We start from the raw sequence: 19752 nt of genomic DNA, 5'->3' as shown, positions 1-19752 counted from the left end.
CTCTGCCTACAAGACATAGCTGGGGTAGGGTTTACATGTCAGTAGGACATATGGGAAGCGTAGGTGTTCTTCAGCTTTCAAAGAAGCAGGCTTGGCTGTGTTTCAGGTTTCATTTCTCTTCTGGCCTGCTTATACAGAGGAACAGCCTCCCAGCTGAAGCAGAGAACATGCATCCTGTGGATTTTCGTACCTGTTGTTCCAAAATCTGCATTTCCCCCAGTTGCCTAAAAGTAGCTCTGCTTCCTGCGGACCTGAAAAAGGCTCAGTGGAGCCCTAGCTCTGCATCATATCATTAAGGTGGGAAAAGACCTCTGAGATCACAAAATCTAACCTCAGCCTGTCCCCACCATGCCTGCTGACTACGTCCATCATTTCTCAAATGCTTCCAGGGACAGTAACCCCACCTCCTCCCTGTACCTTTTCCATTGCTTGGTCGCTCTTTCATAAAAGAAATCTTCTCTTATATCCAACCTGAACTTCCCCTGGTGCAAATTGAGGCCATTCCCTCTATCCTATCATTAGTTAGATGGGAGAAGAGATCAACTCACCACTACCTCTTTTCAGGTATTTAAAGAGCACAGTAAGGTCTCCTCTGAGCCTCCTCTTCTGCAGGCTGAACAATTCTAGTTTCCTCAGTTTCTCCTCAAGAAGCATGTGCTTCAGAGCCTTCACAGCTTCACTACCCAACATTCATGAGTTTTCTCTGGCCTAGGTCCACAACAGCAAATAGCAATGAAAGCATTTCACAAACAGTTCACCTCTTAAGCTAGCCCTTTTCAAGGTGTGAAAACACCATGATGAGGGAAGAAAGCTTCTGGTATTGCCCTGCCTGTACTAATCAGTCCTAGTGATTCTGCCTAGCCTCAGCTGGGGCTTCACCACGTACCCCATGGGCATCCAGAGATGAACTGAGCTGTGCTGCAGGTGTATGTTTGTGTCTTGTCTGGTATTCTGGTATCCTGATTATGTCCTCCCCTTCAAATCAGCACTGCTTCTACTGCTCCCTGACAGCTGGAGATGTAGAACAAGCAATGACATTTGGTGCCTGATTTTAAGTAAACATACATTTAGTTGGAATGGAAAAGAGGATTCACTGCTCTGCTACCATCAGCTAAGTTCAGATTTAGCATGCCAGGGCCTGGCAAATGTTGATTATGTTCAGAATTAAACTAGCTGTTCCAAGCTGCAACAGGGTTTGCTTTCCTATTTCTCACTGATGCACACTGATTCTTATAGGCAGAGACAATAAAATAATGTTTTATAATAGGAAAACAGAGTCCTCTTGCTTCAGGAAAATATTTATTTTTCAATAATTTAAAGAAAACAATCTAGTAAATTAGAAAAACATAGGAATCCAATCAAGTGCAGAAGAAGATATTTGTCATTAAACTCAGTTTTTCCCTGGAGCCTGCTGATGGACCAAGACAGAGATCAGCTCTGTGAGTTGACAAAGGGCACGTTGATATGTTTTTAAATATTTAACTAGGCAGCTGCTGACTCAAAGTTCTGGCATGTGAGCTTTTTAAGCTCAAGTGTATTTGTTCAGAAATTCATTAATAATTGACTTTCTGTTTTAAAGCATGGTTCATAACATAACCTAGCTAACGTGACAAGAAAAAAACAGTACTGTAATGTGAAAGTTTCCTGTTGGATGCAATGAAGTGAAATACAAAAATGCTAAAACGAAAACAAAACAGAAAACAAAAATGAAACAGACACACACATACACACACAAAAAAACCCCAACAACATTCAATAGGCTTTACCATCTTTGTCATCTGACCCAACGCTTCCAACAACCACTGCAGTGCCTGAATGGATACTTAGCAGTCTGAACTGCAAACATGTGGAACTCACAACTAAGAACTGGTTTGTATCGTATTTCTAGTTCGGCTACTGAGCAGTTCTTGCACCTTTGTTATGGCACTTCTCTGCATTCTGATTTCACAGAAGGGATAAATTATACTTTCCTTATTTCATGAAGCACTACAAGAGTTGCACATCAAAATCTCTACAACTAGGAACTACTGCTGTATTCCACACTTAATGCATGTTTCTGAACAGAAAAGAAGGCTGAGAGGGGACTTGATCCAGATTTATAAATACCTGAAGTGTGGGAGCCATAGTGGCGAGGCTGGTCTGTTTTCAGTAGTGCATGGGGACAGGACTAGGGGAAATGGGCTGAAACTTCAGCATAGGAAGTTCCGCACAAATGTGCGCAAGAACTTCTTTACGGTGAGGGTGACGGAGCACTGGAACAGGCTGCCCAGGGAGGTGGTGGAGTCTCCTTCTCTGGAGATATTCAAGACCCGTCTGGACACCTACCTGTGTGACGTGGTGTAGGGAGCCTGCTTTGGCAGGGGGGTTGGACTCAATGATCTCTAGAGGTCCCTTCCAACCCCTACAGTTCTGTGATTCTGTGACTGGCACCGTGAATGACATTCAAGTTAGGAAACGAGTAGTTGCATATTTTATTTTATAAACAACAGAAAGGGCATCTTTATAAGGCAGACAAAATACATGAGATGACAATGAAATATGGAAATCTATGTGTGTACAGCTAATATGTATGTGTGTATTAAATTAATGCATAGTGCTGAACTACATATATTTAAAAGACGAGCCATATAGAATCAGGTAGCAATGAAGCAGGATGCAGACATGTAGATGACTAAAGATGTTAATAGCCCTTCTGCCTTAACAATTTTCAGAACACATTCAGTAATTTCAGCATGACCCAAATTGATATTCAGCAGCATATTCTGCGTTTTTACATAAAACACAGGGTTTTTCACCTCACATTTGGTGGGTTTAATATATTCTAGCTTAGTGCTGTATAGAGAACAGACAGTTCCCAAGGAGCTCACATGAAAGGAGTAGTGGTGACTGACTCCTTGCAGTCGGAAGCCTGCAGTGAACAGCACTAACCAGCACTCCCACCGCAGACGCCAGCTACCTAACAGCTTCCTGAACTCTGATGCCTGTTTTGCACTCTACCAATCTGGAGGGGGGAGCTGTGTTTTCTTCACAGATGCTGCCAGCAAACTTGTCTTCACTGTTTCTCTTAGCCAAAGATAAACTGATCTCAGCATTGTAAAAATGTGAGAATAAACTGCTATATATTACCTGTCCTGTAAGTTGTTAAAACCAGCTTGTCTTTCCCTTTGGTACTTAGTTCAGGTTCCTCTGAACAAATTCAATTTCTAAAGGCAGGCATTCGATGTTTCTCCTGCAACAGCACCAAAGCAGTATTTAAAACCACACAGTAGCCTGCTAAAATTACTTCAGCTAAATTACAAAACTGCATAGTTGCCTAAATCTCCAGAAACTGAAATGTTCATTCGGTCAAGTGATGTTTTCTTAGTCAGTCATTGCAGAACTGTCTTTGGAAGTGGGGGAAAAAATAACAAACATACAAATGCAGCCAAATGCAGTTGAGTCAAACACTGAGTAGCACACATCACTGCAGTTTTCCACCTAAGTATTCTACTGCACATTCCTTCATTTCCATGTATACCCTCTCTTCCCTCACAAGTGCATTTGGGGCTCATTCCAAGAAAAGAACTATGAACACAGAAAATTTAGCACCTTGAGGGCCAAACAGATGTTTAGGGACCAGGAGCATCTCTCTTACGAGGAATGACTAAGAGCCTCTGGAGAAGACTGAGGGAGGATCTATCAATGCTTTTAAATATCTAAAGTATGGGAGATAAGCATACAGGGCCAGGCTTTTTCCAGTGGAGCCCAGCAACACAGCAAGGGGCAGCAGGCACAAGCTGGAACATAGTTCCATGCCAACACAAGGAAAATCTTTATGGTGAGTGTGACAGTGCTCTGGGACAAGCTGCCAGAAAGGCTGTGGAGTCTCCTTCTATGGATATTCCAGACCCACCTGGATGCTTTCCTGTACTGCAGGGAACCTACTTTAGCAGGGAGTTGGACTCGATGAGCTCCAGAGCTCCCTTCCAACCCCTATGTTCTGTGGAGACCCATCAGCACCACGCCCGCTGGCCGCAGCTAACGCTGCCTGCTGGTGCCTAATGCAGCCTCACTTTCTGAAGAACGAATCAAGACACGTTTTTCCAAAGCACGAGGAGGGAAAACAACGTCACCCCTGCGGCTTTACGCCGTTCCCCCACATACTACTCCTAGCAGAGCCGCGGCCTGCCACCATCTGCAGACCGGCTCTCCACAGGCGCTCCCCGCAGACGGACGAGACACGTCGGGCAGCCTCGGGCCGCGTGGGCGGGCGCAGGGGCGGCCCCCTCCCGCCCAACTTCCCTCGGCCCCGCCGCCGCCTCAGTAGGCCGCCAGCGCCCCTCGCACGGCACGGAGCCCCGCGGTCCGTCATGAGCAGTGCCGGCTGCCACCGATGGCTGCTACTGCTACTGCTGGCGGCGGCCTGCAGGCCGTGCTTCTTGGGCGGGCCTCATGCCCCGCAGCGGCGCTGGCCAGTGCCTTACAGGTGAATGACGCTGGGGGAGGGGGGGAAGGCGCGCGTCCCTGCCCCTACAACACCCGCGTTGACGCAGCCGCGCTGTGCGGTTACCCCTCCTCCTCAGCTGCGGCGCGTGACGGGCGGGGCAGGGGCCGGGGCTGAGGCGGAGCTGGGACTGAGGGAAGGTGGGAGGGCGGCTCTTAATGCCTTGCTGCGTGTTTGAGGGCTTTCGCTCACAAGTGAGAGAACTGGTATCGCAGATTAGTCGGAGAGCTGCCTTTTACCTTCCTCTGTCCGCGTGAATGAGAGCTCCCACTAAAAAGGTGCTCGTTTAATTCCTGATTTAATACAATATTGTGAGAAAATCAGGTTGCTATGGCTTGGTGTCAAAATTCACATTTATGATAAACGTAATGAAATAAAGTCCTTCTTCTGCATCTCACTTACCGCTAGAAGGCCAGCGCTGCTGGTGGAAGCAGGGGACTGTGTACTACTGCATTAACCTGAAGGTAATGGACAGGGCTTTGGATATAGCAGGAAAATGAGCCCCTTCGGGAAGAAGGCTACAATTTTGTATTTTGCAGGGGTTTGCTGTTTGTAGAGGGAGATGTTACACAGTTTTAACTGCTGTCTAATACATATGCATTGTAGAAGGGCTTGGGTTGGAAGGAGCCTTAAAGATCACCTAGTTTCAATAGCATGCTGTTGGCTGGTCTGCTGACCACCAGATGAGGCTGCATGAGTCCCCATCCAACCTGGCCTTGAATGCCTTCAGGGATAGGGTACCCACCAGCAATCTAGCCGACCTGTTCCAGTGCCTTACCACCCTCTGAGTAAAAATTCTACTGAATATTTGAGGCTCTGAAAGCTTGAGTATAATTCCTAGCAGCTACGTTCACATCAGGTGGTGCCTAAGGAGATGATCTTGCTATCAGGAGTCTTCCACATTTTCCAGTAAGCTCTGTACTTGCAAGATTTGGTCTCAGGATGGTCAAAAATACAGTACAGGCCTTTCAGTCTGACACTCAGAAATGCAGTGTTGTAATGCTCCTTAACTTGTTGTTGTTAACTTATGTTGTCCTGTGCAGATGCAGTGGGAGAAGATGAAAAGGTGTTTTAGAAATAGACTTAATTGTATGGCTGGCATAAGTCCGTTTTCTGGCTGTGTGTTTATTTTCCAGCTTTCACCTTCTTAACAGGAATATAGTTACCTTTCTGTAGGTGAGGTCAGTGAGTGAATCTGAAGGAGATGGGGAAAGGAAGACTTGTCAGTCCTGTGTGTGCCTCAGCAGTGTTACAGACTTGTGCTCTCCAAGCATTATAGTGTCTGTATCACAGTCTAGCTTTGGGAGGTGCCACACAACTTAGCCCTCCAACATAGGCTCTTAGGAAGTTACAGGGGTGAAGCTCTGCTTATTATTGTCTGTGCTTCTCTTTCTCAACACAGGCGCTTTGATTTCCGTCCAAAAACTGATCCTTACTGCCAGGCTCGTTACACTTTCTGTCCCGCTGGCTCTGCTATTCCAGTTATTAAGGAAGAAGATACTATTGAAGTGTATCGATTACAGGCTCCAGTATGGGAATTTAAATATGGGGATCTACTTGGACATTTGGTAAGGTGATGTTTTTGTTTAGCAAAGCTACAGCAGCAGATTCAGATAAATTTAACTGCCGGGGTCAATAATGTGATCTGTAAGGTTGGGATAGTCCTGTACAGAAGAGAGTTGGAGCACAAAAAGTAAGCTACGTGCAGGAAAGATATCTGAAAACCAGTAAGTTTCCAGAAGAAGTTACAGAATTCATTTCAGCTTATGAAAAGAGCATGAGCAGCACTGTCAGTGGGTTTGAATGTGTTCCACTACCAAGCTGCACACTGGGTGTATGTAATATACGTGCATAATTACAGTTTGATTTTCTTTACTGCAGTTGCACTGCGCTTTCTTGGATATTATAATTACTATAGAACTCAAGACTATATGGAGTCATGCAAATATGATAGAATCTCAACTTCAACAATAATTATAGCTGTAACTAGAGTAAATAAGCTTCAGAGTTTGATCCCTAATGTCTAAAGAAATATTAATGAACATAAAGCAGCAACATCAAAACAAAGCACAGAGCCAGAAACAGAGATAGCTTCAAATATCTTTACCTTACTTGTTAAACTGAGTCTGAATTTATGATTTCACTGTACAGCTTTAAAAATAAATATTTATCTCAGTCATTTTGTGGCTTTCATTGCTAAGATCTGTTGCTGGTAATGCAGTTTTGTTGCTTATTTCTTTAATTCCTTTGTGAGATAAGCATCAAAAGTAAGTGTGGGTTTTGATGTGAGCTCCCACTGGGTGTCTGCCTTCAAATAATAGAATGCTTGATGGATAGATAAACAAGCACTGAGACAGCCTGACTCCATTTTAGAAGTATGTGTGTGATACCATCTTGAATATTGTGCATCAACACTGTTGAAAACGGAAGTAGGAACCACTCCCACTCTTCCCACCCTGCTACTCAACAGCTCCCAAGTACCTGATCTGGTGTGCAGGTCAAGCTGCTGGCAGTTTTATAGAATTATTTTTCTTTCTGTTAAAGTTCTTGTTCTTTTCCAGAAAATTATGCATGATGCCGTGGGCTTCAAGAGCAGTTTAACTGGTAAAAACTACACAATGGAGTGGTATGAGCTATTCCAACTTGGGAACTGCACATTTCCACATCTCCGGCCTGGAATGGATGCACCGTTCTGGTGTAACCAGGGAGCCGCTTGCTTTTATGAAGGAATAGATGATGCACACTGGAAGGAAAATGGAACTCTGGTTCTCATAACCAAAATATCAGGTATATTTCAGATGCTTTGAAGGGTTCTAATATTATAAAATGCAGTCAACTTTGTTTTCATGTAAATAAATGTCTTTTCATTTATGGTTATTTGTAGTGTAAGTGGCTGATGCTGCTGATTTCAAACTGAAATGTTATCTCTGCACTTCTTTTATGACAGAAAGGGATGTGAGGCTGCTGCCTTTTGAACAGCACTGGAGTGTTGTTAAGTGGGTGTCATTGGAAGTTGCTGTGCAAAACCACTTAAGTATTCTCACTGTAAAAATAGAAAAATACAGAGAAGTCACGGAGTTTTCACATGCTGTCATCAAAATGAAGCTCTCTCTTGTGAAGGAGTGGATGACTGCTGAGATTGGAAAAATTGGTGGAAAAATGTGCGTTACCAAGCAAACAAGGCATATTTAAGAATACTCATAGGTGTCAAAAATACTCATCTCAATTTCCATATTTCCCATTTTGTGTCATAAAAGTGGTGCAGATGTCCCTAGTAAAAAGGTCTTCTCTGTCATATGTTATAGAACAAAACCAGGATTTATTCTGCTAAATTCATGGATGGTCACTGGAATAACTTCCTGGTATATGCTGAAAACCGAAATCCTAAAATGAAAAGGTCCTTTAAATAAATCTGGTTGATGACTGGTAATACGGTGAATGAGTTGTGAACAAAGCTGTCAGAGGACTTGAATAAAACAGCTTACTTCTGAAGGTGGTATAGTAGGTGCTTTAAGGCACTGTTCACTGTCCAGTCACAGCGGGCGTAAGCTGGTGTGGTGCTTTGTCTTTGTTCCCTTTCACCTCCAGCAGCATGTTTGGCACAGTCTCTGCATTCTCTCACAGCTGCAGCAAATAAATTCTAGGTGACTCTTTAAGCAGTGAAACAAGTGAAGCTGCTTGTCTATGAGCTTGTGTCTTATGACCGAAGGCTTCAGTGCCTGATGTGGTTATATTATTTTGTGTGAACACTAAGGTAAATATTTCATACACATGGTGGAATTTCTAGTGCTCTCTGTCTGTTTGGATTATTTAATGCCTAAGTAAAGAGAGGCTCTGGTGCTTCTGGAGGCATTGTTACTGTTCCAGGCTCTCTTTTCTTCCCATGTCCACAAAGCTTATAGGAAGGTGGCATCTCTGAATTTGATTAGGAATCTGGAAGTTGCAATAGTAGAATCTGTGCAAATACAGGCAGACAGAATTATGACCTAAGCTCACTTCCTTTGGAGAGCAAACAAAAAGCATCTCATCTCGTGGGGGAGGACTTCAGTACATGGAACATGTGGACCCTCTCTCCTCTGCGGAACCCTAATGGATCGTTGGTCAGAAGTGTCAGAGGCCAAAAGGAAGCATTTTAATTTATTTTTTTTAATGCTGTTGGCCAGGACAGTATTACATAGGGTTATGCTACTTCTGTGGATGCAGGGCAGGAATATCTAAAGTTTGAGTTTCTGACTGCCTGAGCATCTTCCAACAGATTATCAGGGAACCAGGCATGAACCTGTAATATTTTTGGTTAGCTAAGGTTGCTAAAGCCAGAACTTCATGTTAAGTCCATCTTGGTCTTGTTAGAAGAGACAAATCCTGTTCAGTGACGTACATTGCAGAATGCCCCCTGGGAAGCTAATCTGGTAGGAATTAGAGAAGATAAAAGGGAGCTGCAAGCACAGCTACAGTGTACTATGTGCACTTCTTGATACAGATTCTAAACCAAGTAGTGGACAGCTAAACAGAATGATTGTCATATTTACTGTGAAGCCTGAAAGCTCTTAAGTATGAGGAACAAGTTATGAAGGGGCAGCATGAGAAGACAGTGCAGAACTGTCATTGCTCTGTGGTATTTGCTTGCCTGCATGCCTTCCCTTGGGATAAGTGTGACATGCATGTCTTCTGTAATGAAGAGTGGGTTTGAAAACAAGACCTATGTAGCTTGTGTTTGGGGACTGTATGGGGCATGCAGCACTCTTCTTGGAGCTTGGGAAAGGCATTACATTAAGTCAATGTGAGAGCCTGTTGTTGTGTGTAGGGCAGCATTAGTGACAATTACAGATCACTCATTAGCAGTTACCAAGCACAGTCGCACTGCAGTGACACTTGCAGCTCAAGAGACTATGGCTCAGAACAGCCCCAGGATTGTGAGCTGTCACCTGACTGCCTTGTGATGTATTGCATAAAAAAAATGTGGCTGTGTTATGAATGTGAGGTGATAGATGGATCTGAGTCAAAGACAGCTGTACCCAGTGCAGCAACTGAAGGAAGAGCTGAGCTGAAACGTATGGCTAAGAATGTGGGGGAAAAAACACCATTGACTTCACATCTGTTTTGAGGAGCCAAATTCATCACCCATAGGGTGCTAAGGCAGAGATGAACTGAGTTAGAGATGTTCTTCCCATTTCATTTGTGAAATGGCCCTTCTGCAGAACATTTCAACTATGTATTCCAAATGTACATACATATATACAACCTATGTATTTAAGTTTGCTGGTCTTCACATCCCACTCCTGTATTTTGGCTTAGTTTGTCACTGCTGGCTGAGGAGGTGCTGTGTCTCAGTCAGAGGTGACTTAGCCTTCTTTCGTGGAGAAGCATGAAAAATTTAGCCCCAAACTGCAGAATTTAGTTACAATTTTAGGAAGGGCAGAAAAATCTGTTGCTCTTGTGAACACTGTCAGCATCTGTTGCAGATAGTACTACCTGCTCTTTTTGTCTTCCTGGATAAAATGCAGTGATGAGTGCCATGTGTTTCCAAAGTTTGAAAGTTCTGGCATAGTAGCAAGGGACAGGTGTTTTGGTTTTGTGATTTTGTTGTGTTGGTGGTGGTATTCCACATCAGAACGTCATGTAAAACAGTGGGAGTTAAAGGCATAATGTTCTGGTTCTGTGGACTGCCTTTTTGGGGCACTTTGGGTTCTTGGAGGGAAGGGGAAGAGCGGCATTCCTGGAGGGCCTGGCATGCAAAGGCAGAAATGTGGAGCTCCTAGTAGGACACCAGTGGCTTTCCTGCTCACTGACTCGAGATCTTTCGTTTCACTGCAGAGAAAAACACGTTTCTCCTGCCATCTACTAGCATAAAGACTACTCGTCTACTACCTCACATACTGGACACTCTTTTCTCTCTCATTTTGTTGGATTTAGTAAATTACCATTCCTCCTCAGACCATTGCCAGTTTGGGTTTTTTTTGTTTTTTTTTTTAGACCTGTCTACTATCTCCCTACTCTCCAAGTATCTGAGTGAGGGATGGTGCAGCTCAGTAAGATCTGAGGAGGAATGGCTTATCTGGGGCTTGGTTTGTGCTTACCATGCTCTATATAATACTGTTCTGGATAGAGAGTTTCCAAATTGAGATCCAAACCAAAGGGGGAAACCTCCAAGTCAAATCTGACCAATCACAGGAAGCACCAGTATCAGTTTCAGTTGTCACAGTGGAAGGCCAGAAAAGGAAATGGGTGTCCTTGCATATAGAGTGGAAAGAAGAAGTAGAGGAAGTAGAGAAAGATCCAGGCAAGGGGACCTCCTCAAAACCACCATCATTGAGGTAGGCAACTGAGAAAAGTAAGAGACGTGGAGATGAGAGTGATGAGGAGGGAGTCACTGTTACCACTATCCGTTGACCCCTGCAAATGACTGAAATCCAAGGCTCAAGAAAGGAGTTTGTACAGCACCCAAATGAAACTGTTGTCACCTGTTTACTTTGGTATTGGGACAGTGGGGCCAGTAGCGTGTCCTTAAATAGTAATGAAGCCCACCAACTAGGAAACATTTCCCAAGACTCAGCTATTGACAGAGGGATTAGTAGATATCTGGACAGAGTTGCCACCCTCTGGGAACAAATGTTATTAGCTGTGAAGGAAAGATGTTCCTTCAGAGACCATCTGAAGCCTGAGGTGAGAAAATGGAATACTGTTGAGAAAGGCATCCAGTATTTGAAAGAAACAGTCATGGTGCAAACGCTGTATGATCCCATGTTTGTTCCTGATGATCCATGCCAGGACCATGATCCTGAGAGAGTGAGGAGTATTCCTGAAATATGGCAGAAGCTCACAAGAACAGCACTGGAGAGGTATGCTGGTACACTGGTAGTAACGTTCAATAGATACGAGGACCTAAACAGAACACCCGCAATTTTTGAAATGATTATTACACTTCAAGACTTGGAACAAAAATTACTGCCACCCCATCCTTCTGTTCTGTCCAACTGACAGGAATACTAGATAAAATGGAGAACAAACAGAATGACATGCTGGAGGAGTTGTCCCTGGTGATTAATCGTGATGAAACAGTGGCAGTATCAGAAAAACCCGATGAAAATCAGGATGATCAAAAGAATCTGCTGAAGGAGCTGATCAAACTGATTAAAGTCTCAACTATCACAGACAAATGCCTCCCTGCTCGAGGAGATGACTGCAGTAAATCTATGTTGCGTGCTGCTCTGTGGAGCTACTTATGTGAGCATGAAGAGGACATAAAGAAGCGCATAACGAACCCACTCCTGCAGAGAGTGAGAGAGTTACAAAACATATCAATCACCACTGAAATTTTTCCCATTACTGCAGGTAACCAATAAAGGGGCTCTCCCCTCAGTCAGGAGAGAATAATAGAGTGTATTGGACTGTGAGGATTCGATGGCCTGGAACATCAGAACCACAGGAATATAAGGCACTGGTGGACACAGATACCCAGTGCACTGTGATGCCCTCGAGTTATAAAGGGGCATAACTGATTTACATTTCTGGAGTGACTGGGGTCTCTCAGGAATTGTCTGTGTTGGAGGCAGGAATAAGCCTCACCAGTAAAAACAGGCAGAAGCATCCTATTGTGACTGGATGGAGGCTCCATGTATACTCAGTATTGATTATCTCAGAAGGGGGTATTTCAAAGATCCTGAGGGATACTCATGGACTTTTGGAATAGCTGCTGTAGATAGACAACATTAAGCAGCTGTCTCTCTCATCTGGCTTGTCAGAAGATATGTCTGTTGTGGGGTTACTACAGGTAAAAGAGCAGCAGGTACCAATTGCTGCAAGAACTGTACACAGATGGCAGTTCCGCACCAACAGGGATTCCTTGCTCCTCATTCATAAGCTGATTTGTCAGCTAGACAGTCAGGGAGTGATCAGTAAAACTCACTGTTAACAGCCCCAAATGGCCAGTGCGTAAAGCCAGTGGAGAATGGAGGCTGACAGTAGACTACCATGGCCTGAATGAGGTCACACCCCCACTGAGTGCTGCTGTGCCGGACATGTTGGAACTCCAGTACGAGCTGGAGTCAAAAGGAGCCAAATGGTATGCCACCATTGACATTGCTAATGCCTTCTTCTCCATTCCTTTGGCCACAGAATGTAGGCCACAGTTTGCTTTCACCTGGAGGGGTATTCAGTATACTTGGAATCGTTTGCTGCAGGGGTGGAAACACAGCCCAACCATTTGCCATGGGTTGATCCAAACCATACTGGAACAGGGTGGTGCTCCTGAGCATCTGCAGTACATTGATGATGTCATCGTGTGAGGCGATACAGCAGAAGTTGTTTTCACAAAAGGAGAGCAAATAATCCAAATTCTTCTGCAAGCTAGTTTTGCTATTAAGCGAAGCAAAGTAAAAGGACCTGCCCAGGAAATGCCGTTCCTAGGTATAAAGTGGCAAGATGGACGTCAGCACATCCCAGCAGATGTGATCGACAAAATCATTGCTGTGTCTCCACACACTAGCAAGAAAGAGACACAGTCTTTCCTGGGCAGAGTGGGCTTTTGGAGGACGCATTTTCCAAACTATAGCCTTATTGTAAGCACCCTTTATCAGGTGACACGGAAGAAGAATGATTTTGCATGTGGCCTTGAGTAGCAGCAGGCTTTTGAACAGATTAAACAGGAGATAGCCCGTGCCGTGGCCCTGGGGCTAGTACAGATGGGACAGAATGTAAAAAGAACATCCTCTACACTGCTGCTGGAGAGAAAGGTCCCACTTGGAGTTTGTGGCAAAGAGCCTCAGGACAGACCTGAAGCCGACCCCTGGGATTTTGGAGCCAAGTGTACAAAGGGTCCAAAGAGTGCTACACCCCAACTGAAAAGGAGATCTTAGCTGTGTATGAGGGGATTCGGGCTGCTTCAGAAGTAGTCAGTACTGAAACGCAGCTCCTTCTGGCACCTCGACTGCCAGTGCTTAACTGGATTTTTAAAGGACAGGTCCCCTCCACCCATCATGCTACTGATGCCACATGGAGCAAGTGGATTGCACACAATGAGCTTGGATGGGGAACCTAAGTCGTCCAGGAATTTTAGAGGTGATCATGGACTGGCCTGAAGGTATAAAGTTTGGAGCATCACCAGGAGAAGAGGTGTCATGTGCTAAAGAGGCCCCACCATACAGTGAACTACCAGAAAATTACGTATATGTCCTGTTCACTGATGGATTGTGTCATACTGTGGGGAAGCATCACAGATGGAAAGCTGCTGTGTGGAGCCCCTCATGGCAGGTTGCAGAGGCCACTGAAGGAAAAGGATAATCAAGCCAATTTGCAGAGGTAAAGGCTGTCCAGCTGTCCTTAGATGTTGCTGTAGGGAGAGGTGGTCAATGCTTTATCTTTATACTGACTCATGGATGGTGGCAAATGCCTTATGGGGGTGGTTACAGCAGTGGGAGCAAAATAACTGGCAGCGGAGGGGTGAACCTATTTGGGCTGCTGAACTTTGGAAAGACATTGCTGCCTGAATAAAGAATATGGTTGTGAAGGTGTGCCATGTGGATGCTCACGTGCCCAAGAGTCATGCTATTGAAAAACAACAAAACAACCATCAGGTAGATCAAGTTGCCAGAACTGAGGTGGAACAGAACAAGGGTGAATTATTTCTAGCTCAATGGGCGCATGAGACCTCGGGCCGTCAAGGAAGAGACACAATATATAAGTGGGCTAAAGACCAAGCGATGGACTTAACTATGGACACTATTGCACAGATTATTCATGACTGTGACACGTGCCATAATTAAACAAGCCAAGAGAATGAAACCTCTCTGGGGGGAAGGGCAATGGCAGAAGTATGAATATGGGGAGGTGTGGCAGGTTGATTATATCACCTTGCCACAAACTCATGATGGAAAGCATTATGTGCTTACCATGGTGGAGACAACCACTGGGTGGCTTGGAACATACACAGTAACCCATGCTGCCACCCAAAACACCATATTAGGTTTGGAGAAGCAAATCCTGTGGCGACGTGGCACCCCAGAAGGAATGGAGTCAGGTAATGGGACTCATTTCAGAAATTCACCTGTGGGTATTTGGGCCAAAGATCATGGCACTGAGTGAATTTATCATATCCCTTATCATGCATCAGCTTCTGGTAAGACTGAACACTGTGAGTTATTGAAAACCATATTGAAAGCGATGGGTGGTGGAACATTTAAGCGCTGGGAGAAACATTTGGCAGAAGCCACCTGGTTGGTCAACACTAGCGGATCTGTCAGTTGTGATGGTCCTAGCCAATCCAGCCTTCTACATACTGTAGAGGGAGAAAAGGTCCCTGTAGTACATGTAAAAAACACATTGGGAAAAGTAGTTTGGGGCCTTCCAGCCTTTGGAAAGGGCAAACCTCTCAGTGGAACTGTTTTTGCCCAGGGACCTGGGTGCACTTGGTGGGTGATGCAGAAAGATGGGGATGTTTAGTACATACCACATGGGAATTTGATACTGGGGGAGTGCAGTCAGTAATTCTATGTATATATATGTATATAGACCTGTGTGTGAAATGCATTATTGTTAATTTGTATCTATATCTATATATGAAGCATGATGTAGTGATGTAGAATAAGGGTTAGAATGTCATGGTTTTGTAATATTTGCTATTGGTATTCCACATCATAACATCATGTGGAGCAAAGAACTACACGTTCCAGAGGACCTCACGGTCAGAGAGGGAAATACATCACAGAAGTGATGCTCGCTCTCTCTCTCACTGCCTGGCAGTGGGTGTGGGTGTGCTTCCAAGCCATGTGCCTTCAGTTTCATTACAGACTCAGATCTAGAGATAACTCGATGACAGACAGGGCAGAAAAAAATGCCATTTGGGCAACTAACATTTACAGATAAGAAGTTTTCTGTAGAAGTGGAGTATGAATTCTCCCTGCAACGCATGTCTGTGGGTAGGTAATGTCGTAGGTAAACTTTGACAGGGAAGGGAGATGAACCTGGAGCAAAAACATTTTGAGCCATAAGTTTGTTCCCTCATCTCTGTAATACTTATTTCCATCTCTTACAGGAGCCATGTTTAATGAAATGGCGAAGTGGGTGAAGTATGACAATGAAACAGGCATTTACTATGAGACCTGGACTGTTCAAGCAAGTCCTGACAAAAAATCAGTTGTATGGTTTGACTCTTATGAATGCTCTAAATTCATACTGAGAACATACCAGAAGCTGGCTGACCTGGGAGCAACATTCAATAAGATCCAAACAAACTACACCAGCATAATTTTATTCAGTGGAGAACCTATTTATTTGGGAAACGAAACATCAATTTTTGGACCTCTAGGAAACAAGACACTGGCAGCAGCTATAAGAGACTTCTACTATCCCTTCAAACCTCACAAGACAGTCAGAGAGTTTTTTGTGGATCTTTTCAGAATAATTGACCGTGTCATCCTGAATCATCAGTTTTACCTCTTTTACAACTTGGAATACTGGTTTTTACCTATGAAGTTCCCTTATCTCAAAGTAGTTTATGAAGAGGTTCCTTTGCCTGTTGGAAGCAAAACATCTTCTGGTGTTTAATTGCTGACAGCAGAAATATACTGTGCCTTTGCCGGAAAATGCCTAAGGATTTTGGAGCACTTCTCTGATGGTATTAACAGTGAAACATAAAGCGCTTTTAATTGAACTTGTTTTGGGTAAGTTTTGCTAGGCCCCAGAAAAGAATCAGCTTTCTTATTTACAAGTTGTGTAGCAGTGATCTCTGACTGACGGCGCTGTACAGCTATAAACACCAGCTGCCTAAGAGCAAGTGGAGGTGACTCCAGCACAGACCTGACTTACAGTGCTGGAGGCTGAGCAAAAGGTAGCTGCCACACATGGCAACAGCTGGCACCAGGCTGCCACTGGATGTGGGACACAAGCTGTACACAGACCTTCCAGTGCAACCAGTTCTGCTGTCTGCTGGGAATGGCTTGAATGCCTGCTTCCCTCAGTATGTGCCTTACACTGCATTTCTTTGGTTTGTATGTCTGGGGCCTATGAGCTAGTCCACATTTCATGAAGGAGAAGTTTGATGACGTGGGAAGAGGCAGCAAACGTGTTAGATGGCACATGAGGGGTATCTTGTCACCACTTTGCTTCCTTCACCTGTATTGTCAGCAAAATACAGACACCTCTTCCCTGAATTTGTGTGACAGTTTTCTATCAGAGATAGAAGGCAAAGAGCCTGTGACAGTGCATAATTGAAGCCTTCCAGAAGTAGTGCCACACTGGCCTTGGAGTTTGGTTCCTGACTGGGGCTGGAGTGGCATGGCAATTACTCTCCCTTTTTCAGAATGCCTGTGTTCCCTTTGCTTTGGCCACTGAGATGCTTGTACACAGGAGTAAAAGCAGCATAACCACCACTTGCTTTTTTTTTTTTTTTTTTTTAATTAATGCTGCTTGCAGAATGGGACATTATTACTGCACAGCAATTAATCAGCAGGATGGGAAACAAACTGCAGTTTCATCTGGCTCAAGGTGAATGGATGGCCTGCCGCAGCCAAAGACGGGAGCAAACAAGTACACAGTGATTTGATTCAAAATGTAAGAAGGGAGAATCTTGACTTTTTAATAAAATGAACTAAAAGGAATTTGTTGAATTATCACGTAATATCAGGGACATCAGAGGTAATGTGATAACACTGTGGTCAACAGGGGAAATCTGCTAATCATAGAATAGCCTGAGTTGGGAAGGACCACAACAATCATCCAGTTTCAAGCCCCCTGCTACATGCAGAATCACCAACCACCAGACTAGGCTGCCCAGAGCCACATCCAGCCTGGCCTTGAATGCCTCCAGGGATGGGGCATCCACAGCCTCCTTGGGCAACCTGTTCCAGTGCATCACCATCCTCCATGTGAAAATTTCCCTCCTAATATCTAACCTAAACCTTGCCCAGTTCCCTCAACCTTTCCTCATAGGAGAGGTGTGGTTGTCACTCCATCATAGAAGGCCACCACATTGTTCAGGCAAGATCTGCCCTTGTTGAAGCCATGCTGGCTGTCTTAGATCACCTGTTCATCTCATACGTGCCTTAACATGGTAACCAGGAGGATCTGCTGCATGATCTTCCCAGGCACAGCCTGTAGTTCCCTTTTTCCCTTTCTGAAAAGTGGGAGGAACGTTTCCCTTTTTCCAGTCACTGGGGATCTCACTCAATAGCCATGATTTTTCAAACATGATGGAGAGTGGCTCAGCAACCACATCAGCTGGCTCTCAACCCTTGGATGGATATCATCTGGCCCCGCGGACTTACATACATTCAGTTTCATGAAGGTCTCAGATTGCACTGTTACAATGGGACAGAATCTGTTCCTCTCACCTACACCTAGGGCTTCAGGGTCCTGGCAGACATGGAAAGGAGCCTGACCACCCATGAAGACTGAGGCAAAGCACTCACTGAGAACTTCAGCTTTTTCTATATCTGAGAAAGCCAGTTCTCCATCCTCATTTATCAGAGGATGAACAATCTCCTTGGCCTGTCTCCTCCTGCCTATATACCTTTAGGACCCCTTCTTGTTGTTTTTCACATCCCTTGCCAAGTTCAGCTCCATCTGTGCCTTGGCTTTCCTGATCTTATTTCTACACATGTGGACATCTCTGTATTCTTCCCAGCCTACACAGCCCTGCTTCCACTTTCTGTATGTTTTTTTCCTCTCAGTTTAAGCTGCAGGTCCTTCCTCAGCCATGCCGGTCGCACACCTTTGCTTGATTTCTTCTGCTGGGGGATGGACAACTCTTGTGCTCTCTGAAAGGCGTCCTTAAAGACCTGACAGGTCTAGTTCTGTTCCTATGCCCTCAAGAACAGTTTCCCAGGAGATCCCATCCAGCAGTTCCCAGAGCAGTTCCCTAATGAAGGTTCACTCTCCTGAAGTTCTGGGTCCTGACTTTACTTTTTGGAAAGCCTGCAATCCTCCAGATCACAAACTCCACCAAGTCCAGACTGCCTCTTATCAGAACCTCTCTAATGCTCTCCTCTGCATTGGTAAGCACCAAGTCCACTAAGGCTTCACTCAGGTTGGTCTATCTATTTATTACCTGGACCGGGAAGTTGTCCTCAACAGACTCCAGGAATCTCCTGGCTTGTCTGTCACCTGCCATGCCACAATCCCAGTAGATATCCAGGTGGTTGAAATTCCCCATCAGGACAAGAACCCGCGAGCACAACACCTCGTGCAGCTGAAGCAAGAAAGCCTTGTCAACAGGCTCCCCCTGATCAGGTGACATGTAGCAGACTTCAACCACTAGATGCTCCTTACTGGACTGATCCTTGATTTTAACCCACAAGCTCTCAACCTGGTCATGGCTGTTCCTCAGACACAGCCCTTTGCAATCTATCCACATCCTAACATAGAGGGCAACTCCACCACCCCTCCTGCCCTGTCTATCTCTTCTGAAGAGAGCCTGTAGCCTTCAATCACAGTATGCCAGTCATGAGAGTTGTCGTACCATGTTTCCATGGTAGCAACCAGATCATAATTTTCCAAGCACATCATGGTTTCCAGCTCTTACTGATGATTTCCCATGCTGCATGCATCTGTGTAAAGGCATTTCAGCTGGGCTTTCTGGCACACTACCCTCCTAGAGGGCTCTCCCTCAAACAGAAGCCTGAAGTTTTCTCCCAGTACTTCTTAGAGGGACATGAGAAGTCTAACTTAATCCTCTAGAGGGAAAATGGGATCAGTAGAAGTTTGTGCTTGAAAAAGAAAACCCACAAAAACCTATTTAACTCAAGTATTTGGGTGGAATATCTTCCTGCTGAAATTCACATAGGCAAGGAGAATAAGGTTGTATTTCTTGTATTTCTTGTTACATTCACAGCTGGTGGAAAACAGGCCCCATACTTGGCAGTTTCTAGGGGACAGTCCCAGCTGCCAGGCTCAAGGATGACTCCTGCTTTCCATGACTCCAGCAAATACACCACTCATTCATAAATGCTTCAAATAGAATCATAGAATCACACAGTTGGAAAGGACCTACAAGATGGTCTCATCCAACTGTCCTCCCATCACCATTACTACCACAAGCCACCAAACTATCTCTCGTGGCTCCTCATCCAGATGCCTCTTGAACTCTGCCAGGGACAGCAACTCTACCACCTCCCTGCATGGGCCATTCCAGCACCTGACCATTCCAACAGAAAAAGGTTTTCCTACTGTCTAATCTAAACCTCCTCTAGCACAACTTGCAGCCATTTCCTCAAGTCCTATTTGTTGCCAGGGAGAAGAGGCCAAACCCCTCCTCATCACAGTCTCCCTTCAGGAAA

The 19752-nt window shown here is 44.8% G+C and overlaps 1 protein-coding gene across 1 annotated transcript; it reads left to right on the top strand.

Annotated features, from left to right (window-relative positions):
- Window positions 1–4239: 4239 nt before the first annotated feature.
- Window positions 4240–17068, top strand: CLN5 (CLN5 intracellular trafficking protein). Its single transcript, XM_072353369.1, has 4 exons — window positions 4240–4465; window positions 5886–6051; window positions 7045–7270; window positions 15513–17068. The coding sequence occupies exons 1-4, from the start codon at window positions 4350–4352 to the stop codon at window positions 16022–16024; spliced, it is 1020 nt and encodes a 339-aa protein (XP_072209470.1). The 5' UTR covers window positions 4240–4349; the 3' UTR covers window positions 16025–17068.
- Window positions 17069–19752: the final 2684 nt, after the last annotated feature.

Source organism: Excalfactoria chinensis, chromosome 1 (assembly GCF_039878825.1).
Source record: "Excalfactoria chinensis isolate bCotChi1 chromosome 1, bCotChi1.hap2, whole genome shotgun sequence".
Lineage (NCBI taxonomy): Eukaryota > Metazoa > Chordata > Aves > Galliformes > Phasianidae > Excalfactoria > Excalfactoria chinensis.
Note: the sequence above shows the minus strand (reverse complement) of the source record. Positions and strands in the feature narration are given on the sequence as shown.